Below are 24,606 nucleotides of genomic sequence, written 5' to 3' on the forward strand. Positions count from 1 at the left end.
CATCTAGGGTGGTCACCCAGGGCTCTGTAGAGCATTCACGCAGATTTTGCTCATCTGTGTTAGTCTTGAAGCAGATGACTTTACACACTTTTGTTTTGAGACAGGCTCTCTCTGTGTAGCCCAGGTTGGCTTTGAACTCAAACCCTACTATTTCAAGCTTCCCAAGTTGTGAGCTCACAGGTATGTGCCACCACGCCCAGCTGTCAACTTTATCGCTTCTATCTCGATTGAGCCATAAACTTTCATATTCAGTTGCTTGTGGGAGAGTCCCACATGGACATGCTAAAAAATTCATATATGTGAAATAACAGATCAGAATTTGTCCACAAACCTTTTTACCATTCCTGTCTCCCCTATTCAGTAAGTGGCAACTAGTTACTCAAAAAAAAAATTTTTTTTTCTTTTCATCATGGAGACTGGGAAACGTGGCACTTTTTTTTTTTTTTTTGCCAGTCCAAGGGGTTGAACTCAGGCCCTGGGCACTGTCCCTGAGCTGCTTTGGTTAAAGCTTAGCGCTACGTCCCCGGCTTTCCACCGAGCAGTGACAATGAGATATTGATCTACGTGCCAGACCCCGTCCTGTGGGCCTCATATAAATACATTCACAGCCGCTGCGAGGGGAAACGGAGGCAGTGAGGTGACAAATCATTTGCCCAACTAGCTATACACACACATACACAAAAACCACGTTTCTATCCAATCTTCCTTCTGCTCTCATCCCTTCATACTTACTGGAGTTGTTTTTATTGACTGAAACCCCAAGAAACACAAACGCCATCCGGGTTCTTTCCACCCGGGCTCAGACAGGGGAGTTTCTGAGCGCAGGCGCGAGTCTGAGTGGCAGCTGCAGGGAGGGGAGGGAGAAAAAGGGAACTACGGAGTCAGGGATTGGTGGAAGAGCCTAGCAGTCAGCCTCACAGAGGAAGTCCCGCCCCCAGCAGGCTCGACTTCCGGCCGTAGCGGTCTGGGGCTGTAGCTCACTGGTGGGCCGTGGCGCGCCGCCATGGTGCTGTTGGAGAGCGAGCAGGTGAGTCCAGACGTGACGGGCGCCGGGCGCAGGTCGTCGGGGGGCTCCGCTGGAGACCTGCCTCGTTTGGCGGGAGGGACGGGGCTGGCTCTGAAGTGTCCTCACGGGGCCGGGCCTGTTGTGTTGCAGTTCCTGACGGAGCTGACCAGGCTGTTCCAGAAGTGCCGCCCGCTGGGGAGCGTGTTCATCACCTTGAAGAAGTGTGAGCCTCGGGCGGGGCCGGGGAGGTGGGCGTGGCCAGGGGAGGGCGGGGCAGGGAGGCGGGGCCAGAGGTGGGCGTGACAGGGAGGCGTGGTCGGGAGAGGGCGGGGCCGGGTGGCGGGCGTGGCCAGCCGATGGGCGTGGCCTGGGTCCGCTAACCACGCCCCCACGCCGCTGCCGGCCGGGAGCGGGTCCTGGGCCCCGGGAACTCCGCGGGGCCCCCTCCAGGCGCGTCGCCTCTTGGGTAAGGGAGCACAGCTGCCGCTGTTGGATTTGTTCATTGTCCGGTCAGGGCCCGCTGCTGTCTCCCAGATTTTGGTTTTTTTTTTTGCTCTGTGACAGCATCACTTCCAGTTTTCTGATGGTTAATTGGAGTTTGGTTGACTTTCCTGCCCTGGCTGGCTTCGAACCTCTCGCCCTGGGCCTCCGGAGTAGCTAGGATGACAGACCCGAGCCAACTGTGCCTGGCTCATTTGCGAGGTCTTATATGCTTTGACGTTAGTGTTTTCTGTGGTTTGCCCAACCCCGAGATGATGGATGGTGTGGTTAACAGAATTAGGGCAGTGTCATTGGGTTAGGTCACCTGTGTCAACTCCTACCCCTGCCCTCAATAAGGTATTCTGTAGCTTGAGCCATGCCTAGTGCCCCCCCCTTTTTTTCTGTTTTTCAGATAGGGTCTCAGCTGTGGGGAGGGGGCACAACTCCAACTTAGTTGGGATCCTCCTCCCATTAGAAGCTTATCACCTCATAGTAATGTTCACCATGTTGTCTTCTTCCTGCAGATGATGGTCGGACAAAACCCATTCCAAGGAAGGGTTCTGTGGAGGGTCTTGAACCCGCAGAAAATAAGTGTTTGTTGAGAGCTACTGATGGGAAGAAGAAGATCAGCACTGTGGTGAGCTAGAACATTCTCTTTTGAGACAGGGTTCTGGTCATGTAGCTCTAGCTAGGCACAAGCTCTTTACTTTCCTGTCTGTGCTCCCCAGTGCTGGGATTACACGCCATGCCTGACTGTATACAAGATTTTAACAGCACTGAGGACCAGGGCTTCTTTAGTGGCCTGCTTCTATCTGCCACGTCTTGGTGCAGTTCTCCTGTAGAAAAAGATGCTACTGGGCTGGGAATTTGGCCTAGTGGTAGAGCACTTGCCTAGCGTGCATGAAGACCTGGGTTGGATTCCTTGGTACCACATACATAGGGAAAAAAAAAAAGCCAGAAGTGGTGCTGTGGCTCAAGGGATAGAGCTCCAGACTTGAGGAAAGCCCAAGGACTAAGGACAGTGCTCAGGCCATGAGCTCAAAGTCCAAGACTGGCAAAAAAAGAAAAGAAACAAGACACTACTTTGCTTATTCTCCAAAGGAAGTGGAGTAGAAAACGTCTTTAGAGCCTTCTGACCTGAAGCTGAAGTTTTAAGATTAGAGCCAGGAACTGTGGCTCACTCCTGTAATCCTAGCTACTCAGGAGGCTGAGATCTGATGATTGAAGTTCAAAGCCACCCTGGGCACTAAAGTCTTAAAGTCTGTGACTTTTTTTTTTTTTTGGTGGATCATGAGGTTTGAACTCTAGGCCCAGGCACTGTCCCTGAACTCTTCAGCCCAAGGCAACCATTCTATCTTGAGCCAAATCCCACTTCCTGTTTTCTAGAGGTTAATTGGAGATAAGAGTCTCTGGTCCCTTTGTGCCTGGGCTGGCTTTGAACCTTGATCCTCAGATCTCAGCTTCCTGAGTAGCTAGGATTACAGGCGTGAGCCACCTTACCTGTGCTGGCTTAAGTCCATCAATTAATCACTACAAAATTGGAAGTGGGGCTGTGATCCAGGGGTAGGGCGGTAGCATTAAGCTGAAAAGCTCAGGAAATGTTGTCTTCATGGAGGCCTTTTGAGATGGAGGGGAGCCAGAGGGTGACTTCTTTTTCCTTCCTTTCCAGGTGAGCTCCAAAGAAGTGAATAAATTTCAGATGGTGAGTTCCTAATGTTTCCCTGCCCCCTTCTATGAACTGTGACTTGCTATCTGGTTCACTGCTCTCCTGTTGTTTTACCAGTATTTTCTAAATAAAAGCCATCAGGGCTGGGAGTGTGGCCTAGTGGTAGAGTGCTTGCCTAGCTTGCACGAAGCCCTGGGCTCGATTCCTTGGTTATCATATACACAGAAAAAGCCAGAAGTGGTGCTGTGGCTCAAGTGGTAGAACGCTAGCTTTGAGCAAAAAGTGTCCCAGGACAGTGACCAGACCTTGAATTCAAGCCCCAAGACAGGCCCCCCCCCCCAAAAAAAAACAAAAACAACAAAAAACCCACCCACCCGGCTGAATGTCGCCGCCGATATTTTTGGTGAGGTTTTCCTATCTTAGACTTGATGCTACCTCTAGTGCTGCTGAATGAGAAGCTGCTTGTCCCTTCCCTTTACTTAAAAACCAATGCACCTGCAACTCAGTGGGGCGGGGTGAGTTGCAGAGCTGCAATGATGTGAGCTTCATGTGCACGCTGTTTGCACTGGCCAGCCCCTGGGACGCTTCCCTCAGTCCACTGTGGACGAAGGCAGCTGTCCTGTCAGTGTGCCCTCTGCGTACTGTGCTTGTGCTCTGTCCTCCAGGCTTACTCAAACCTGCTCAGAGCTAACATGGATGGGCTGAAGAAGAGAGACAAGAAGAACAAGAGTAAGAAGGCCAAAACAGCCCAGTGAAGAGCACCAGACTCCCGCCATTACCAGCTAATTACAGAATTGCTGTTTTTCCTTTTTGGCTTTTCCTTTCTCCACTGGTAACTGTTCTCCAGGAAGACAAGGGTTGTGATGTTTCCAGGGTCACTGGTAGGAAGCCAGTGTGTTTGGGATCTGCACTGCATGGCTGTATATTCCTGTTAAATTTCTCTGGGAAGAGCAGTGTATCATTAAACCTGTCTCGTACCGACTATCTTACTTACTCCTCTTTCCACCCTATTTTAATAGTCTTGGTAGCAGCTAGAAATTCTGGGAGTCACATTAATGAGCGGGTTTTAAGATGTATACTGGACTTGAAGTCTGACAATTTTATAAACATTTTGTATCTTATGGAAATACTTCTTACCTGCTTGTGCAGTTTTGCCATCACAGTGCCTTTGGCAAATGTAAATGAAGACTGGGAATGTGGCTTAGTGGTAAAGTGCTTGCCTGGCATGCATGAAGCCCTGGGTTCAATTCCTCAGTACCACATATGCAGAAGTGGTGCTGCGGCTCAAGTGGTAGAGCTCTGGCTTTGAGCAAAAGCAGCTCAGGGACAGTGCCTGGGCCCTGAGTTCAAGCCCCACAACTGGCAAAATAAAAGTAAGTGAGTTACACCAAATAAGAGTGTGCCTAACATTAGGGCAAACATACTGTGAAGCTGTGAAAATGGAAGGTTCTCTGGGCATGGTGATAGATGCCTGTAACCCTGGTGCCCCAGAGGCCGAGGCAGTACCATGAAGAAGAGTGTGGCCTCAGCTGGGCTACACGGTGAGACACTGTCCCAAAAAACCCCTCCTCCAAGAAACAAAAACAATGCGGAGCCCAAGGTAATGAGTTTTGGTCTTTTTAACCAATTTGGAAAAAAAATATTAGTATTCTTCACGTGCTTGCACATTGGATCAAGGGAAGAGCAGGACCCCTGTGTCTCAATTCCATAAAATCACAGTGTTAACAATAGATTCCTAGCAGAAAAGCAGCAGTTATATGAAAGCATTTATTACATCCAAAAAGATAAATTTATAATACATTACATATGAAAAAAATGACAAAGCTAAACTTGGCAGGACAGTTTCCTAGAATTTAAAGTTAATTAAAATGACCCCGAATGTACAACATTCCATTCACTATTCTAGTGTGGGCCGTGTGTGTGTGAACTCCATCCCAGTGACCGTCCCGTGGGGTCAGAACAGAATTCTGTAGTAGTCATCTCTGTAGCTGTACAGGAACAGCACAGAAACTCTGCAAAAGAAGTATTTTTAGAACACACGGTAAGCGCTTTGGGATGATGGAGGGGAGTCAAGCCTCTAAGCTGACAAGCTGTGGCCATCATGGGTCTGCAGTGAGCGGTCCTAGTAAGGAGACCCTTCGTCCCTCCTACCCTCCTCCTGGTCCTTTGAGTGGGACAGTGACACCAAAGGTTGGCATTTGATACTCGACGTAAGGCTAAGTGAGCGACAAGGGTGATGTCTGCTGGGGCTCGCTGTGCTGATACACGACTGATGAGCTGGTTGCCAGCTGTGGTCTTAACAACACACTTTACTCTGAAGCTCTTCTGTAAACTTTTTTTTTAAAGTGCAGGCAAAGTACATGGAAGTCTTCGCTTTTGTGCTCAAGGCTAGGGTTCTACCACAAGCTCCTGCTTCTGGCTTTTTGGAGTCTAACTGGAGATAAGTGTCTCATGGACTTTCCTGCCTAGTCTGGCTTTGAACCACAATTTTCAGATCTCAGCCTCCTGAGAAGTTCGGATTATAGGTGTGAGCCACCAGAACCTGGCAGTTGTCTCCCACTTTTAAACCATACTTTTCATGTGCATATATAAAGTACTTTGCCTACAACGGCTCTATCACTCTTCCTGTCCTACCAACAAACAGTCTTGCCTTTTTTTGGGGGGGCGGGGGAGGCTGTTCAAGATCCCACACACGAGTGACAATGTGATCTGTCTTCTGCCATGTGAAACCTGCCAGACTGAAGAGATGACTTACTTTTTTTCAACTTTGATGTTGTAAATTTCATCACAGACTAGTTTGAGGTATCTTTGCTTTGGCAGGCGAGACAGCAGCTGCTTCACAGTCATGTTAAATGCCTGCTCATCACCATCCCACTAGGATGAGAGAAACACACACACACACTTGGCAACATGGCAGCTGGGTTCTGATTCATCACCGCAGTGCTCATGCCATTCTTCCCTTTTGATGTGCCAGTATAGTGAAATGAGAGGAACACAACTGGAGCCTGCATCGTTTGTTTTTCCTGGTTCTGGGCCTTGAACTCTGGATCTGGGCACTGACTGTAAGCTTCTTTTACTCAAGACTCTACTACTTAAGCTACAGCACAACTTTGGGCTTTTTCTGTGATTAACGGGAAATAAGCCACCCCTGCCTGGGCTGGCTTTGAATCAGATCTCAGCCTCCTGAGTAGCTAGGATTACAGGTATGGGTCACCAGGGCCAGGCTGAAAGTTTATTTACACGATTGGATGATAAAAGTATGTTTTTGTAATATACACACACACACAGGCATACATACATACATATATATGTGTATGTGTATGTGTGTGTGTGTGTACACACACACGAAAGGATCTATGTAGTTTTTTTTTTTTTTTTTTTTTTTTTTTTTGCCAGTCCTGGGCTTGAGCTCAGGGCCTGAGCAATGACCTTGGATTTTCTCAAGGCTAGAGCTCTACCACTTGAGCTCAGCACCACTTCTGGCTTTTTTCTATGTATGTGGTACCGAGGAATCGAACCTAGGTCTTCATGCATGCTAGGCAAGCACTTTAACCACTAGGCCAAACTCCCGGCCCGATTTTTTTTTTTTTTTCCCCAGTCCTGGGCTTGAGCTCAGGGCCTGAGCACTGTCCTTGGACTTTCTCAAGGCTAGAGCTCTACCACTTGAGCCTCAGCACCACTTCCGGCTTTTTCCTATGTATGTGGTACCAAGGAATCGAACCCCGGTCTTCGTGCATGCTAGGCAAGCACTTTAACCAGTAGGCCAAACTCCCGGCCCCTTATGTAGTTCTTATCTACAAATGAATTTCCTTATCTGGGATGGTTTGAGACAGCATGGTCAAACCTCAACAGGACAAAACACATTTCGTGCTGAACTTCAGCATGAATTTAACCTCATGAGATTTTTTTTTTTTTGCCTAAGTGGTGACTTCCCAACTTCAATGTTATAAGATAAAACGTAGATCTACTTACTAGCTGGGTATCATGAATTTAGTACTAATTAATACCTAAAAGTACCAACATCATGAAATTTCTGCTAGACAAATAGTATCTGTTACAAAACAGAATGCCATTTTCAGTTTTCATTTTCCCTTTTTTTTGTCAGTCCTGGGGTTTGAACTTATGGCCTGGGCACTGTCCTTGAGCTTTCTCCCTGTATGTGACAACCCAAAAATCAAACCCAAGGCATGCTAGGCAAGCATTCTACCACCACGCCACACTCCCAGTCCCATTTTCAGTTTTCTTTTAGTAAAGTAACAGCAAAGGACACAGTATAGCAGAGTTCACATCACTTACCTCTAGTGATAAGAACTGCAGGATTGTTTCTTTGGGCAAGTCGACCTGTGAACACACAGAAATGCGTATCAACTGCGGGAGGACTCAAAGCAGCCTTGTTGACTTGAGATGCTGTCACTTTGATGGCTGGTAGCATGTGAAATGCTACTGGGCTAAACTTAGAGCACGCAGTAATAACATCTCAGCATAGCGGGGCTAAGAAGCAGTGGGGGCCACAGCCCAGACCCATGCCCTGAACCTCAAAGCTTTGAAACTTCTGCAGGTACTTGTAAGCTTAGTAAGGAATGATCTGAAACAGAAAAATTATTCTCCTCCTCCTCCTGTTTCAGAGGAAGAAAGAAGCAACAAAGAAATCTTCCATTCCCCCTCCCCCTTTTTTTGGGCCGGTCCCAGGGCTTGAACTCAGGGCCTGGACACTGTACTTGAGCACTTTTGCTTAAGCCTAGCACTCTACCACTTGAGCCACAGCATCACTTGTGCCTTTTTCTGTGTATGCGGTACCAAAGACTCAAACCTAGGGCTTTCATGTATGCGAGGCGAGCACTCTACCACGAGGCCCCACTCCTGGCCCCTCCCCACTTTGTATACGTTTAGATTTGTGTATGGCTCACATCAGAACAACCAAGTCTGCAGACATAAAAGTGCCCGGAGTGCTCAGGGCTTCACCGACAGCATGGCCAGTGCTAAGGAAGGACTTACAGCCAAAATTTCAATTTCACTGCTTTTCTGATGTAAGTTGGCAAGGGTGGTCTGAAGTCGGGTTTGTACCTAGTAAGACGAAAGGAAGTGCACGTTAAACCAAGATGTCTTCCCAGACAACAAAGCCCAGTGTTTAGGGAAGTACTCTTACTCTGCCTCAGAGAGGCGGGGATATCTAGCCTGTGATCTCATGGAAAAAAAGATTCTACAACTATCTTGATCATCTACGAATCCTTCATGCTGCTTGTTGCTTGTGTCGAAATGAAATGATGCCAGGTAATGGCTGGTGCGGGGGGGAGGGCATGCTGGTGGCATGGCTCAGGTGGTAGAATGCCAGACGATGAGTGTCAGGCTGGAAGTTTGAATCTTGGTCTCAGGCAATGGGGAAAAAAAAAAAGCTCAGTGCAGTGAACCTGTGCTCATGAGAGCATCGAGTTTTAGGGCTGAGATTTCAGCTCATTTAGGAAGGTGACAGGAGATAAAACTGAAGGGTAGTAGGTGATGGTGGCAGCCAGACAGGAAATGGATCCCAACCAAATCCCAAGAACCAGCTTGGAGAGCCCAGAAAGAGAGGTTGCTTGACCTTCCACTTTTATTTTTGGCCAGTCCTGGGGCTTGGAACTCGGGACCTGGCTGCTGTCTCTGAGCTCCTTTTGCTCAAGGCTAGTGCTCTATCACTTGAGCCACAAGTGCCACTCCTGGCTTTTTTGAGTAATTTATTGGAGGTAAGAGTCTCACTGACTTTCCTGCTTGGGCTGACGTCGAGCTATGACCCTTAGCTCTTCGCCTCCTGAGTAACTAGGATTACAGGCTTGAGACGCTGGCACCTGGCCGTTGCTTTTTTTCTTCCAGCTGCTCAGGGCCCTTTTATGCCCTTCCCACACGTCCTCAGCACACTCTAACATTCACGCTCCCTGCACCGAGCTCAGCATTCTATCTTCATCTTGTCCAGATGGTGCATACACTTCCCAGGCTGCAGTGCCTTGAGGACTAGGCTTGTGTCAGTGTTTTACCCAGCCTAGGGTAGCATCAGGTATACAGCACATAGCAGAACATATGCTTTGCGCCTTGTGATTGACCTCCAATGTTTTGAGAAACCAACCGGCCCCAACTGGGAGACTGGAAAGATTGTGTTAGCAGCAGGCACGCAGACGCCAGTTCCGTATTGTGAGGCCATGGGGCTGAATCCTGCCATCAAAAAATGCTCTGCGCTGAAGACATGTCAGAAGCCACCAGGGCAAGGAAAAGGGAAGACAACTATCTCCAGGAAACCCATGTTTCTTGTTTTCCTTCCTTGCTAGAGCCAAGGGGGAGGGGGGGTGTCGGGCCCCGAGTACCTGGGTCTCATACCGCCGCCTCGTGCTGGCTGACAGCTTCTCTGGGGCTACTACACTCACGATGGGCACAACTGGAGCTCCGTGAATCTCAAACAAACCTGAAAAAGAAAGTGCCAAGGGTACAGCCTTGTCTGTGCTCAGTTTCTAGAGAACACTAGAGAGAGACAGCGGTTTCTCAGCAGACATCCTGCCGTGCTTCTAAGGGCTTGATCACAGTGGGCTTTGCATTGTTTTATTCCTTATGTTTCTGAGATAGCTCAATCTGGCCTCAAACTCCTCATCTCCCGCCTCAGCTTCCCGAGGACTGGGTTTGCAGGTGAGTACCACCATACCTAGCTTGAAATACTTCTCTTCAGTTTTCCTTGGTCTGGTCAAAGTTGTCCACATTCCATCTACTACAATAAATGGAATCAAAGGAAGAATATACAACTTGTAGGAGTGTGACAGGGGGGCCGATGTACCACACCACACTCGCAGTGCTTCTTGGGTGTGGGCTCCGCTGCTTCGTGGAAGGAGTGTGTTCCATGGGGTGCACTTTACTGTAGATGTTACTTTGGAAAGATAATTCCCATGTCCCAAGTGACACACCATCCCCAGTACTTCGGGCAGATGCATGACATGTTCACGATGTAATTAGTCATTATACCTGAAGTGTTAGAAAATGACCCCTTCAGATTCTGCACTGCAAGATTATCGGAAGCTTCTCTAAAAATAAGCAAACAGAAACAATTAGAAACAGTGCATAAGGCAAAAAGCAACAGGTAACCCAGCTGACAGAGTTCCCTTTGCCACTTTTTCTACTGAACACTCTCCTCTTGGTTATTAGTGGGGTGTGTAGGGGGTGGGGGAGGTAAAAAATAAAAAGCCAAAACAAAAATTGCATTGAGTTATGCTTTTGGTCAAGAGCAAGTAAAAGAAGTGTAATTTCAAGTTAATAAATGCCTAAAGAACATTCTGATTTCTCAGCTCGGCAAGCCTGAAATCCTGGCTCTAGAAGGAGGTGTACCAGAGGGCTCTTTCTGCTCCCCACAGGAGAATGTACAGCAAAGGGCATCTCAGAAATGGACGACAGTGCACTTTCAAGCTCTGAGTTAATTTACAGCGTGTAGGAGACACAATAGGACATCGAGGGGAAATGATAATCATGTGCATGGAGAAAGATGCCCGTCCTTTTTTTTTTTTTTGGGTCAGTCATGGGGCTTGAACTCCGGGCCTAGGCGCTGTCCCTGAGCTATTTTGCTCATGGCTAGCACTCTACCACTCTGTGCCACAGCGCCACTCCTGGTTTTCTGGTGGTTAACTGGAGATAAGAATTCCACAGACTTCCTTGCCAGTCTGGCTTTGAACCAAGATCTTCAGATCTCAGCCTCCTGAGTAGTAAGGTGACAGGCGTGAGCCACTGGTGCCCGTCTCCTCTATGCGTCATCGAAGGTCCACCCAGTTACTCAGTTGTGTTATAGGAAGTACGTCAGACAAGAAGTCTGAGAACTATTATAAAATATGTCTTCAGAGATACCTTAGCCGTTCTCCAGTGGAAAAACAATACTGTAGCTGGCATGGTGGCTCACACCTGTTATCCTAGCTGCTCAGGAGGCTAAGATCTAAGGATCAAGGTTCAAAGCCAGCCCTGGCACAAAAGGACTTGAGACTCTCATCTCCAATTAACCTCTAGAAAACGGAAGTGGGGCTTAGCTCAAGGGTGGTAGCCTTGAGCTGAAGAGCTTAGGGACAACACTCAGGTAGAATTCAAGCCCTATGACATTCCCCCCCCAAAAAAAAACCCCAAAAAACAAAAACAAAAAAAATTATAATGTAACTTTCTGAAAGTGGAAGTGTTACATTTATTTGATATCCATCAATCATCTGCCTCTCTTATCAATCACCTGTATTGGAGCTAGGACTTGGTGTCCTTCGTTTTTTGCTCAACATCAGTGCTCTGGCTTTGAACTGAGATCCTTAGACTTCAGCTCCCTCAGTAGCTAGAACTGTAAGTGGGAGCCACAGTGCCCAGCGTTCCGTTTATTTTTAACGCTTTATATTCCTTCGGTAAAAGTGGATTCAGGTGGCTGAACATCTCTCACGCTCTGAGAACATGAGCTATTTTTCCATGACACCAATCAAGGTCCATGCAAAAAATGCAGCCCCAGTCAGCCATTAACAGACTGAAGCAGCAGCAGCATGCACGCGTGGATCCTCGCTTGGAAGCATTCCCATGCTGGGCTGCAGCTCGAGCGTGTCCTTCAAAGGTTCATGTCACAGAGGCTTGGTCCCCAGGTGCAATGGGACATGGTGGGAGTGATAGGAAATGATAGGCCATGGAGGCTTCCAGGACCCAGCTGGGGTTCTTTGTGATAGCAAGACAAAACAGATGAACTCAGTTATGGAAAACTAATGTGGAAAGTGAGGTATGACCCGAAATCAAAGGCCAGATAATTCAGTCATACTGACTGATTGCACAGAAGGAACACAACTGTGAATTCAGGTAGATGCTCGGATTTAAAGTGATCCTGACTTGTTTTGATTTCCCAAAAGAATTACCTTTAAAACTAATCACAGGTATTTTCTGCCAATCTTCTGGGCTTTCGTTCACTAAGTTACCTGGTATTCCTCTCGTCGCTGACTTTGGTCCTCAGTTTTTGCAAAACATGGTCCACGAGATCGGACTCCAAGACACGCTTCTCGGTCTGCCTTTCCTTCTCAAAAGACTTCACCTTAGAAAGGAGGCCATGAGCTTGTCATGTGGGGGTTCCTGAAGCCCACCTCAGGTTTGGTGCCAGTGTTGGGTTTTTTTTGGCCAGCTTTGGGGCTTGCTTGAGCTCAGGCCTGAGCACTGTCCTTGGACTTTCTCAAGGCTAGAACTCTACCACTTGAGCCTCAGCACCACTCCCAGCTTTTTCTATGCATGTGGTACCGAGGAATTGAACCTTGGTCTTGGTGTATGCTAGGCAAGCACTCTAGCACACTGATCTGATGACACAAGTGGTTCCTTACACTTTCCAAAAATGAGATGCTACTGACCTACCATAAGTGGAAGCACAAGTAACATTCAAAGGAGCTTGACAGGCTTAGTGATGTAGCTAAATGAACCAGAAATAAACATGAAGTCCTGTACTGGAGCCTTCCTTCTGAAATGCCAGCCAGACGTGGGAACTGTGGAAGAACCATACGGGTGTGAGGTGGTGGTGAGTTCAGTATGCACCGAAAGAGCTGCATGGTTGCTAAGGACCTGTTCATCCGCAGGCTGCATTAGGAGTATGGGTTCTAGAGGCAGGAGATCAGAGAGCTTCCCTATGCAGTCAGAGCATGCTCAAACACTGCAGAATTCCAGTGTCACCCGTAGAGACAAGTTGCCAAAGCATTGTGGGTTCACAGCGAGCAGAAGAGGCTCACCAGGCAGTGGAGGGTTTGGAATGCATGCCACCATGCTAGTACCTGGCATGTCTAGGTCAGAAAAGAGGATTCTTTGCTGGGGAGATGTCAATTATTCCCTAAGCTTTGTTTTGGAGAAGGAGGAAGTTATTTTGACTATACTAAAGGGCAGATGTAGCACCAGTTGATGTAAAATTTAGGAACCATGTCCTGACTCTTCAGTTTAAGTTTGTTAATAGTCAAAGCAGTGTACTATGATTCTGGAATTCTCTACCAAGTGCCAGAAATGGTAAGTAGGTAGGTAAAATATAAACGATACCCCTAAGCTGGGCACTGGTGGCTTACGCCTGTAATCCTAGCTACTCCGGAGGTTGAGATCTAAGGATCACAGTTCAAAGCCAGTCTGGGCAGTAAAGTCTCTGAGATTCTTATCCTCAATTAACCATTAGAAAACCAGAAGTGGTATTATGGCTGAAATGGAACAGTGCTAGCCTCGAGAAAGCCCAAGGACAGTGCTCAGGCCTTGAGTTCAAGCCCCAGGACTGTGAAAAAAGGAAAAAGAAGAAAGAAAGAGAAGGAAGGTGGTGGCTCAGTGACAGCACCCAGGCCCTGAGATCAAGCCCAATACCTGACCAAAAAAAAACCCCAAAAAACAATTTTAGAAAGCCCTTTATGAAAAAATAATTAAATTTAAAAAGCATATTTATAGTTCCATGAAGTAGCTCATGCCTGTAATTCATCTTCTCAGGAGGCAGAGATAAGGAGGACTGTAGTTCAAGCTCAGGACAGGCAAAAAGTTTGAGACCCAATCTCAACCAACATACTAATGTATGTCTGTCATTCTAGCTACAGTGGGAATTGTAAGAGGATCACATATAGTTCAGGTCTGCCCAGGCAAAATCCAAGACCTTATCTGGATAACAATGAAAGTAAATGGGCAGGGGTATGGCTCAAGTGGGAGGTGGTTTCCAAGACAAATGTGAATCCTCAAGTTTGAACCCCAGTAGCAACAAAAAAATTATATATATATATATATAACATATATATATATATAACATACATATGAGATATTATGGGGCACAACACAAAAATATTTGGCAATAATAGCACAGAAGATGAGGGAGAAACAGAAGCATGCTGTTATAAAATGCATATATATATGTATATGTCTCATGATAGAAATTAAATACTTTCACATTTGAAATTTCCTTTTTTTTTTTTGGTCCAAGGCTGGGAATTGAGTTCAGTACCTTTTTGCCTTTTTGGTACTGAGTTTACTTTTGGTCACTGGCTGGTGCTATACCCACTGAGCCATACCTCCAACCCTTGAACTTTTTTTCTTTTGGTCATGATTGCGTAAATCCACTCATAAGGCAGGCTTACAATACAGCTTTGTTATTCTTTTTTATTTTTTTGTCGGTCATGGGACTTGAACTCTGGGCCTGGGCGCTGTCCCTGAGCTCTTCAGCTCAAGGCTAACGCCCTACCCCTGGAGCCTCAGTTCCACTTCTGGGCTGGCTTTGAACCAAGATCCTCAGATCTCATCCTCCTGAATAGCTAGGATTACAGGCCTGAGCCATCACACCCGGCTTTGTCTGTTATTCTTATTCTTATTTTTATTTTTTTTTTTTTTGCTAGTCGTGGGGCTTAAACTCAGGGCCTGAGCACTGTCCTTGGGCTTTTCTCAAGGCTAGCATTCCGCCACTTGAGCCACAGCACCACTTCCAGCTTTTTCTATGTATGCGGTACCAAGGAATTGAACCCAGGTCTTCATGCATGCTAGGCAAGCACTCTTACCACTAGGCCAAACTCCTGGCCCATATTATTATTTTTTAAGGTGGAGAAAGAACGAGGGAAGAAAGCAGGAAGAAACTCAATCACAGTTCTCCCTGGTTTTGTTTCCAAGCATGGCAAGTGCTCAGGTACCCCTCCTCACTGTATCCCCTTTCCCCAGAGTGACACAGGATAGGGCCAGCCACCGCATGGGTGTCCCGCCTCCCCTGCAGCCGGCACCCCCGTGGCCTCGGTGCCCAGGCAGGTGGTGCCCAGCTTGGGAAACGCGTCTTTACCTTGACGTGGCTTCCTTCTTTATCGGAGACCAGCGCCACGTAGGTGATCTCGTGATGGCGGCAGTGCTCCTGCAGTTCCTCTAGGGACTGAAACACACGCAGTGGAGCCGGGTCAGGAACGAGGGAGAGGAGAACAAGGCACGCACGCTCATTTCAGGGACGTGAGTATTGCGCAAGAAGACCCAGGACGCAGGGCAGGCGGGCTGCTAGGGGTGTGAGCAACTGTGCTCACGGTGCCTTTGAAGTGCTGTAGCCAGGACATGGGCCCTGCAAAGAGGCTGCCCCGGCCAACCGTGGCCCGAGCGCCGCTGACTTTGACCCCCGGCTTTCAGAAATGCAAGTCACCCAGCTGTGAGGCAGTGTGTGGATGGGGCCACAGGCCATGGCAGGCGCCCACGGCTGTTACCTGTGACCAGTCGTACATGACTTCCGCCGTGATGCCCGCCGCCCAGAGTTTCTGGGTTAGGGTGATGGCCCTGGACATGGACATCTGCCCGACGCTGACCACCAGGAGGTCACAGGAGCTCACTGTCACCTGGTCAGACACAGAGGGCGACACTGAGAGACAACCGTACAGGTGTGGCAGGGTCCCCACAGTGGTGCCCATGGGCACCTAGGCACTTTTGGAATTCTGAGCCACAGCCCAGTTGTGGATGGCTTTGCTTTTGAAAAGGACATTGGTGCTGGGAACGTGGCTTAGTGGTAGGGTGCTTACCTAGCATGCATGAAGCCCTGGGTTCCATTCCTCAGTACCACATAAGGAGAAAAGGCCGGAAGTGGCACTGTGGCTCAAGTGGTAGAGTGCAAGCCCTGAGGAAATGAAGCTCAGAGACAGTGCCCAGTGCCTCTCACTTTGGCTTTTTGCTGGCTAACTGTAGATAAGAGTCTTGAGGATTTGTCTGGCTTAGAACGCCGACCCTGAGCTCTCAGTTTCCTGAGTAGCTAGGATTACAGGTGTGAGCCACGGGCGCCCAGTCTTGCTTGACATTTTTGCTCTAGGTTGGAGTTCTCCCACTTACGCCACAGCTACAGTGGAGCTTTTCTGGCTTGTTAATTTAGTAGAGTCTTTTGGAGTATTCTACCTGGCCTGGCTTTGAACCATGATTCTCAGCCTTCAGCCCCCAAGCAGCTAGGATTACAGGTGAGGGCTAGCTTCAACTATTCAGCTTTTACGACAGGAATGGCTTTACGACCCTGAGCCTTGAGGACCCTTCCTCTGGGAAAGCCGTGCTGCCCGAAACACAAGGAAAGAGAACCGTGTGTAGCTTTCCAGGCCACAGCGGGATGTGTGACCAAGACGTTTGGCAAGTCTGCATGGAGCACACCCACAGTGCACTGCAGATGTTTGCAGGAGGCTTGGCGGGAGGAGCAGCTGAGGAAAGTCACCAGCTGGAGAGCCAAGGACATGGCAGGGGATGCTGGGGATGCCAGGACTGCTGCCCTGGCCCCGTGGAACGGCAGACTACGCTGCCACATCTGAGGCCTACTCATGTCCCAAATCCAGGGAGGACTCATAGTTGGTCTATCAGAAGCTACACCACCTGCAGCATGCATCTCAAAGTGGCTCCGGGTGGGGAGAAACAGAACCGAGTTGAATTGGAGGTGGGTGGCTCATGCCTATAATCCTAGCGACGCAGAAGGCTGAGATCTGAGGGTGGAAGTTCAAAGGCAGCTGGGGCGTGAAAGTCCTTGAGACTCCTATCTCCAATTAACCACCAGAAAACTGAAAATGACACTGTGGCTCAAGTGGTGGAGCGCTATCCTTGAGCTAAAGAGCTCAGGGACAGTGCCCATGTCCTGAGTTCAAGCCCAGGACTGGCAAAAGAAACAAAACCAAAAGAAACACAAGTGAGCCGAGCACAGCCTCTGTGGCACTGCTGCAGCATGGACTAGCGAGGGCATGAGGACAGGAGAGGCGCTTAGCCCGCCTCTTGCGCTTAGCCAGGACAAGCAAACGTGGCGCGAGGGATGGGAAGGTCCGGCACACTCACAGGATCTTCTGTGTTGAGGACAGCGGCAAATATTTTGTCTATGGCGATGCTGACACCAATGGCAGTAGGAACGGGCCCTAGAGCCTGTGGGCCTCGAAACTGGGGGATCTGTGGAGGGACCCAGAGTTCTGGTTAGGAAATAGGAAATCAGATTACAGGGCAAGAAACTCTTAAAAAGCAAGGTCTTACCATTATTGCTATGTATAGTACCTGTAAACCCCACTTTGGAGGCAAAGATTCAGAGTAAAAAGCAAAGAAAAAACAAATCCCCCCCCCTGCCCCCGAGATCCAATTAGAAAAGTAACTAAAGCAGAAAGGGCTCGAGGGTATGGCTCGTGTGATGGAGTACCTGACCTCAAACCCTCGAAAGGCTGAGATAGCAAGTGCCAAACTTGGGGAAAATTCAGAACTGAAGGGAGCTCCAGAGAAGCCCAACCTCCAGAGTCTCCTGGAGCTGGGGGCGCCAGGGGGTTTTCGAGGCAGACACAGACTGTTGACCAGAAGCGGGGACAGTGGTATGTGCCTGTCACCCCAGCTACATGGGAGGGTGACATCCCAGGCAGAAACATCTGCAAGAGTCCATCTTCACAGAAGAAGCTGGCATGGTGGGGTGTGCCTGTCACGGGCAAGCCTGGCAGTAAGTGAGACCCTAGCTCAAAGATAACCACTGCAAACACTCAGGTACACTGCCGCTTCAACGTTTTGCTTAATTCCTCACCAGCAGGTCATATCTGCCGCCGGCGGCGAGGATTTCTGGCACAGCCCTCTGCCTCCGCCGGATGAATGCCACGAACTGGAAGATGATCCCGCTGTGCTGCTGCACCTTGTAAACCAGGCCCAGGTTGACCAGCACCTGCGGAGATGGTGTCACACAGACCTGTCACAGGCTGACAGGTCCTGCCCTGGCCTGGCTAAGGGTGGGGCCTGCCGCGCAAGCGACGCTCAACCTCTCAGGCTTCTGTACAAGGACAGGATCCCTCTCCAAAACAACCAGATGGAAACAGAACCGAATTCTAGGAATGTAGGTCTTCTGGCATCAAGGAAGCGAACCCATTCGAACCCTGAATCCCTGCCAGGACGGAAGAGTTGCCAAACCTGTAACTTGATGCCAAATTTCTTCAGCAGGCCGATAACCTCCTCTAGGTCTTTTAAGCCGTATTTCACCAATGGTGCAACACCCGTTTTCTGTTTTATTAGGGAGTTTATCACTGGCATTACATCTTGCAAATCCCCCTTCTGCTCAATAAACTTGTAGAGTCGACACAGCTGGAAAAGAAAGAGGTAGGTCAGCTGCCAGGGCCACCCCAGCTGCCCGACGCTGCGCACACTGGGGGCCTGGGTGGAGATCCTGCACTTCCTCCAGGAGTGGGGATCCTGTAGCCAAACATGAGTTTAGCCCTTGCTGCAGTTTGGAAGTAGAAGTGCTTTAAACCCATCTGGACCACGCATCATGCCTTTAGGTAATGCAGAGCAGACTCTGGTCCTAGCAAAGCATTCTGTCTGAGGATAAGCACAGAATGCTCCCCTGCCTTTTCCTTCTCATTTCTGTTACCACAGGTGCGCACACAGGGGCCAAGAAGGCAAAAATCTGACCTGCTCTAAAGGATTAGCAATGGAAACTTCCCTTCATTCCTGCAAGAAGCCTCACGAGAGTCCCCTGTAGACAGCCTCTGGGTTCTCAACCAACGGGCCCCATCCTGCTGGAGGTGGGAGCCAGGGATATTAGCACAGACTCGGGCGTCCGACAGGAGGAAGTCAAAAACGGGGAGGTACACAGGTGCGAGGAACAGCCAGGGAGAAGTGACCAGAGCCTAAACTAGAAATCACTAAGACATAGCATGACAGCGACTTGAAGACGACAGGCAGATCCTGGCTCATCTAAATGGAACAGGTTCATCATCAAACTTGCAGAAGTAGTAGAGTAGGCACCATTTAACTAACAATGTGTGACTCTGGACAAGTCAGTCTCTTTGGGTTTTAGGCAGCTCATGTATAGAGAAAGACTGAGTGGGATACTGAAGGTTCTTTCGTACCATTTTCTCCTTTCTCCAACCTGCATTTAAAAATAATGCAAATATCAATGCTTCAATCAGAACCTACTTTCCTTCTGAAAACTAAACAAACATAAACCTGGATGACACTATCACCAAGAACCAGAAACGCAGCAAGAAGAAAGGAATCGGGCTGGGTGCTGGTGGCTCACACCTGGTAATCCTAGCTACTCAGGAGGCTGAGATCTGAGGATCTGGGTTCAAAGCCAGCAGAGCACTAAAGTCCCTGAGATTCTTATCTCCAATTAACCACTAGAAATTTGGAAGTGGCAATGTGGCTCCAGGGGTAGGGTTGTAGCCTTGAGCTGAAGAGCTCAGGGACAAAGCCCAGGCCCAGAGTTCAAATCCCAGGACAATAAATCAATAAATCATAAATAAATAATTTTTTTTTTTTGCCAGTCCTGGGCTTGAGCTCAGGGCCTGAGCACTGTCCTTGGACTTTCTCAAGGCTAGAGCTCTAACACTTGAGCCTCAGCACCACTTCCAGCTTTTTTCTATGTATGTGGTACCAAGGAATTGAACCCGGGTCTTCGTGCATGCTAGGCAAGCACTTTAACCACTAGGCCAAACTCCCGGCCCCAAATAAATAATTTTTATTTTTTTTTGTCTAGTCATGAGACTTGAATTCTGGGCCTGGGCACTGTCCCTGAGCTCTTCAGCTCAAGGCTACCACCCTACCCCTGGAGCCACAGTGCCATTTCCAGTTTTCTGGTGGTAAATTGGAGATAGGAATCTCACCTCGATCCTCAGATCCCAACCTCCTGAGTAGCTGGGATTACAGGCATGAGCCACCTTGCCTGGCATATAACTAAAAGTTTTTAAAAGAAAGGAAGTGGGAATTTTAGCCACACTGCAGCTATCACAAGGATGTGGTATTTGCGACACTTTTTGCTTCTCGACACTGGTTCAAAGAATCTTTTGGGAGTCAGGTACGGTGGTGTACTCCTGCAATCCCAGCACTCATCAGGCTGAGGCAGGAGGAACGCGAGTTCAAGGCCAGTCTGAGCTCCATAGTGGGACTTTGTCTCAAATCCTCCCACCCACTAAAAAGAGAAAGAGACAGGAGGGGATGGGTAAGGGAGAGGAAGCTGACTCTAGCACATCAAGAAGACATGTGGAGAGTCTTTGCTGGCAGTAACAGTTTCTCTCTTCAGACACCAGATGTTGCCATGATACCCAGCACTGAAGGGGAAGCGGCGTCTGCGAGCTGCGGGGAAGCAAGGGCCCCACCTCCCGGCTAACAAGAAGCTGGCAACGCCATCTGGCCTCGTGGAATGAATGGAGCACGGTGTGCCAGTCCATCGAAGGGCACTTACACTGTTCGAAGGCAAAGACAGATTGCAAAATTTAGCCTCTACTTCTCTCCTTGTCAGCTTCTCTGTCTGAAACAGAAAAGGAACTGTGAAAGACTGGACTTCAGCCCCAACCCAGGTACCATTTCTGGGAGTGTTCTGACAATGATATCCTTCATGCAGGACAAAGTGTACCTAACTGCAGAGGATAGATCTAATTCTATGAATAAAGTAACTGCCCCCACCCCCCTTCACAGAAAACCATACTTAACATTAGTTTTAAAATCTGAAAAATCCTGACAGAAGATGCTGGAAGGGCAAGATCTATCTGTTTAATAGCAGGCCCAGTGCTAGGTGATTCTGTGTGGACAGGATAGCACGTGTTTGTCATTTCAACTGTGGCAAGAAAGAGATAGGACCTCTGCTAACCAGACCTGTGCTAACAAAAAGTAAGACATTGTCAAAAAAAGAAAAGCAGAGCCCAGGTGCTGGGCTCACACCTGTAATCCCAGCTACTCAAGAGGCTGAGATCTGAGGACTGCAGTTCAAAACCAGACCAGGCTGCGAAGTCCCTGAGACTCTTATCTCCCATTAACCACCAGAAAACAAGAAGAAGTGCTATGGCTCAAAGTGGAAGTGAAGAATTTAAATGACAAGGGCCAGGGAGTTTGGCCTAGTGGTAGAGTGCTTGCCTCGCATGCACAAAGACCCGGGTTCGATTCCTCACTACCACATACATAGAAAAGCTGGAAGTGGTGCTGTGGCTCAAGTAGCAGGACACTAGTCTTGAGGAAAAACCCCAAGGACAGTGCTCAGGCCGGAGGCTACTAGTGGCTGGGTGCTGAGCACAGAATTAAAGCTCAGAAACCCTTGTTAGCAGTTAATGTAATTAACACCATTTGGTTGTTTTATCTCATGGTAATGAAGGAGATAAAGCTCCTGATTTCGTTTTATGGTTTCCTCAGCAACAAAACAGTCGTTCAACACCAAGTGACGTCATCAAGCGCTTACCACAGCATCACACAGGATGACATAGACCTGGCTCAGTTTGTCTTCTGGAATCCCACAGTGCAGGAGTACCGCTTCCAGTATCATTGTATGGTTCAAGTAAATGCTGTAAGTTCTTTCCTGGGACACAGAGAAATTCCCATTATATTCCTCCCAGAAGGGATGCAGGTTCACGACCAAGTCTAGAATCCTACCATAAATTTATCATTTTAACACCTCGGAAGGAGTGGATTTTAGCATCCCGGCGCCCAGTTGGGGTACGGTGGGATACAGGCAACAGTGTGAGGGCTGTGCTGGGAACGAGCTCCCCTGGTGTTTGGAGAAAAGGAGCCCAGGGCCACCTGCGTCCCAGGGAACTGGGAGGGTGGGGAAGACAAGGGCGAGGCAGGACGGTCAGGCTGTCTGGACAGGGCCAGTGCGATGCCGGCAGAGCATGCGTGGGGAGGGGTGGGGGCCACAGAGCCTCATCTCCTGAATCTTGCAAGAATGAGCAGAGAAACGATCCAGATCCATCAGTCCTGTGGGCCAGTTCCTGCCAGGGTGTCGAGGCCAGCCCGAGAGGAGCCTCAGAGCCTCATGGCAGTTGCTCAGGGGAGCACAAAGCCAGGCGTCCCCGCCATCTACAAGGAGAACATGAGGTGCTACAACGGGAACCTGGAGCGCCGAGAACTCCTGGATGACCTCGTAGATGGTGTAGATGGTCTCCGCCGTGGGCAGAGAGCTGTTGGTGGTGGACGTGACGATGTCAAAGGCACACTCCAGAAGCATCTTGGGGTGGAAGCGATCTAGCTTGCGAGGTCTGAACACCCGCTCTATGCAGTAACTGCAGCGACAAAGGCAGATTTCTGAGGTTACTGCTTAGAGGAAACAAATCTGTACAGGGAATTGTGAGACACAAGACATACGGATACAAACGTGGTCAGTGCTAGAATCGAAAAGGCTGCTGGGCCAGAAGCCAGTGGCTCATGCCGGGATCATGGTTCAAAGCCAGCTAGGTCAGGAAAGTCCGTAAGACTTTTATCTCCAATTAACCACCAGAAGCGGAGCTGTGGCTCATGTAGTACAATGCCAGCCTTGAGCAAAAAATGCGACGGGGCAGTGCCCAGGCCCTGAGAACAAGCCCCAGGGCTGTGCCAGCTTGGGATAGAAAGGTATCACGGGACCTAGGGCAGGATTCCCATTTCTGCATTAGTCTGCTATGGGACTTCGTTTGTTTAATGTGGAAAGGAGGGTGAAACTATACACCAAAATGACTCTCCTTTGGTGCCTGCTGCTACTGGGAGAAGCTCATCAAGGACTGGCTGGTAACGGCTCTCTTGGAGCCATAATAAAAGCACGAGGCTGCCTCTATGCGACAATGCCTCGTCACCTCTCCAGCTCTCAGCCTCTGAACCCTGCGCCATCTGAGTGTCCAGACACCTTCCCCAGCACCGAGAGCCTTCATCTCAGCATTCTTGCGGGCTTACTGTTTCGCTACACATGGCTTTTGTTCCATTACCTGTGTGAGCCGTTCTCACACAGAGGGCGGGCTGGTTGGCCCTCCAACTGAAATTTAAAGCGGCCATCTGTGATCAAGGGCAGCCCCCTCCCCCCTTAAGTGGCCATTTGTGAATGTAATGAGCTGCAGGGCCTTGGGAGGGAAGGAGGGAGGAGTCAGGCTGCAGTACTTGGATCCCAGAACTCTCTACTGTGGAAGGACCACTGAGGATAAGGACCGCCCTCTCTGGTTCTTCCCATGTCCGCCACATGGGAGCAAGGCTCTTTTCTCACCGTTTTAAGTTCAGGATGTTATTTCTTGCCACATATCTCGCAAAAGGGACCTGCAAGATACAGTTTTAAAATGCATTATTCGAGTTTTACAATAATAGCATTATTGAACTTTAACTCACAAATTATCGTTTTTCCTTTTAAACTGTTATCGTTCATGTTAAAAAAAAAAAACAAAAAACAAAAACAAAACTGCCTATATGATCTGGGCACCAGTGGCTCACGCCTGTCATCCTAGCTACTCAGCAGGCTGAGATCTGAGGATCATGGTTCAAAGCCAGCCCAGGCACAGAAGTCTGTGAGACACTAATCTCCAATTAATCACCAGAAAACTGGAAGTGGTGCTGTGGCTTAAGTGGTAGAGTGCTAGCCTTGAGCTGAAGAGCTCAGGGATAGCGTCAAGGCCCAGAGTTGAAGCCCCATGACCAAAACAAACAAAAACCTGCCTATGTACCAGTGGTACATAGATTTAATGGCCCAGCACTGCAGTAGCCTACCAGCCTTACATAGGGACAAACTCTAATGCTTGCATGGGTTTTGGAATGCAACCTGTCCCTGGGTGACGGGGCCTTCAGCTGTACACCAGATGTTTGAAATGTCCCCGCATCCTTCAGTCAGTGGATGCCACTTCTAGTCAGGCCATCTGGCAAAGGCGTTTCTTAGACTTGAGGAAAACTCACTGTCACTTGAATTTAGTCTGCTCTATTTTAATACAATCAAACTAAAAGCTTTACAAGTCACTAATCTTCTGGTGAGTTTTACAAACGTCACAATAATATAATCAGAGTACTATTATCTCATAGAATGAATATCCCACTTTTCCTACCAATCTTTTGGAAATTGTTTTTCTTTGAGATACTGGGGTTTGAACTCAAAGGTCTTCCATTTACTAAGTCTAAATGTGTGGCTCAAATGGTAAGATACCCCTTTACAAGCATGAGCCCCGAGACCCAAATCCAGTACTGTTAAAATAACAACAACAACAACACTATAGATGACTTTTTTTTCCTTTGCTGGTCCTAGGGCTTGAACTCAGGGCCTGGATGCTGTCCCTGAGCTTCTTTAGCTCAAGGCTAGCACTCTACCACAGGACCACTTCTGGCTTTTTCTGCGTATGTGGTATTGAGGAATTGAACCCAAGGCTTCATGCACGCTAGGCAAGCACTCTAACACTAAGCCAACATTCTCAGCCCTAAAGATGGCTTTTAGACAAAAGCTTGGCAGAAAGTGCAGTCTGGTCTTTTTACCAGAGCTGCTGTGTGCACGCAGGAGGTGTAGGATGGGAGAAGACAGTGCCCGCTCACCCGCAGGTCGAAAGGCAGCATCACCAGCATCCCACTGTGGTCGACGAACACAGCGGCTTCGTTGTGCTCGTAGATCTGCCTGTTGCGGGGAAGCAGGAGCGGGGTACACAACTGGACAGCTCCTGTGCCAAATCAGAAAACAGAACGCATCAGCAGGCTCCTCTGAGGCCGCCTCCACGATGCAAGTCTGGCAGGTGAGCAAGCTGCCACCACGACTGCTGAAGCCACCACGGGATTCGCTCCGGCTCTAAACTCACAGATGGAGAGCCCG

General features: G+C 48.7%; 2 protein-coding genes and 1 long non-coding RNA gene across 3 annotated transcripts in view; 2 read left to right on the forward strand and 1 right to left on the reverse strand.

The window, feature by feature from the left end:
* The first annotated feature begins 918 nt into the window (after window positions 1-918).
* Srp14 (signal recognition particle 14) lies at window positions 919-4,134 on the forward strand. Its single transcript, XM_090318620.1, has 5 exons — window positions 919-1,027; window positions 1,157-1,229; window positions 2,011-2,123; window positions 3,156-3,188; window positions 3,818-4,134. The coding sequence occupies exons 1-5, from the start codon at window positions 1,004-1,006 to the stop codon at window positions 3,905-3,907; spliced, it is 333 nt and encodes a 110-aa protein (XP_090174746.1). The 5' UTR covers window positions 919-1,003; the 3' UTR covers window positions 3,908-4,134.
* Window positions 4,135-4,871: 737 nt separating this feature from the next.
* Window positions 4,872-24,606, reverse strand: part of Eif2ak4 (eukaryotic translation initiation factor 2 alpha kinase 4) — a 53,048-nt gene continuing 33,313 nt past the window's right edge. Inside the window, exons 23-39 of the mRNA XM_090318621.1 lie at window positions 24,336-24,457; window positions 23,035-23,084; window positions 21,919-22,087; window positions 21,268-21,384; window positions 20,281-20,346; window positions 18,009-18,179; window positions 17,632-17,766; window positions 16,914-17,021; window positions 15,329-15,457; window positions 14,923-15,009; window positions 12,083-12,195; window positions 10,131-10,189; window positions 9,485-9,582; window positions 8,148-8,216; window positions 7,449-7,493; window positions 5,908-6,026; window positions 4,872-5,164 (exon numbers count right to left, since the gene is read on the reverse strand). Coding sequence (XP_090174747.1) covers window positions 5,107-5,164; window positions 5,908-6,026; window positions 7,449-7,493; window positions 8,148-8,216; window positions 9,485-9,582; window positions 10,131-10,189; window positions 12,083-12,195; window positions 14,923-15,009; window positions 15,329-15,457; window positions 16,914-17,021; window positions 17,632-17,766; window positions 18,009-18,179; window positions 20,281-20,346; window positions 21,268-21,384; window positions 21,919-22,087; window positions 23,035-23,084; window positions 24,336-24,457 — 1,715 coding nt within the window. The 3' untranslated portion in view covers window positions 4,872-5,106. The remainder of the gene's footprint in view (window positions 5,165-5,907; window positions 6,027-7,448; window positions 7,494-8,147; window positions 8,217-9,484; window positions 9,583-10,130; window positions 10,190-12,082; window positions 12,196-14,922; window positions 15,010-15,328; window positions 15,458-16,913; window positions 17,022-17,631; window positions 17,767-18,008; window positions 18,180-20,280; window positions 20,347-21,267; window positions 21,385-21,918; window positions 22,088-23,034; window positions 23,085-24,335; window positions 24,458-24,606) is intronic.
* Window positions 12,874-21,300, forward strand: LOC150046653 (uncharacterized). Its single transcript, XR_016532622.1, has 4 exons — window positions 12,874-13,142; window positions 17,635-18,194; window positions 20,119-20,395; window positions 21,222-21,300. It is a non-coding gene; the product is annotated as an uncharacterized LOC150046653 (long non-coding RNA).

The sequence above is a fragment of the Megascapheus bottae genome, chromosome 25 (genome assembly GCF_031878675.1).
Source record: "Megascapheus bottae isolate mThoBot1 chromosome 25, mThoBot2.hap1, whole genome shotgun sequence".
Classification (NCBI taxonomy): domain Eukaryota; kingdom Metazoa; phylum Chordata; class Mammalia; order Rodentia; family Geomyidae; genus Megascapheus; species Megascapheus bottae.

Bases quoted from the DNA above. Each gene is read 5' to 3' on its own strand.
- Srp14 (XM_090318620.1), top strand. From the start codon at position 1,004: ATGGTGCTGTTGGAGAGCGAGCAG. The intron at 1,230-2,010 runs GTGAGCCTCGGG...TTCTTCCTGCAG, and splicing joins GTTCATCACCTTGAAGAAGT to ATGATGGTCGGACAAAACCC. The intron at 2,124-3,155 runs GTGAGCTAGAAC...CTTCCTTTCCAG, and splicing joins AGAAGAAGATCAGCACTGTG to GTGAGCTCCAAAGAAGTGAA.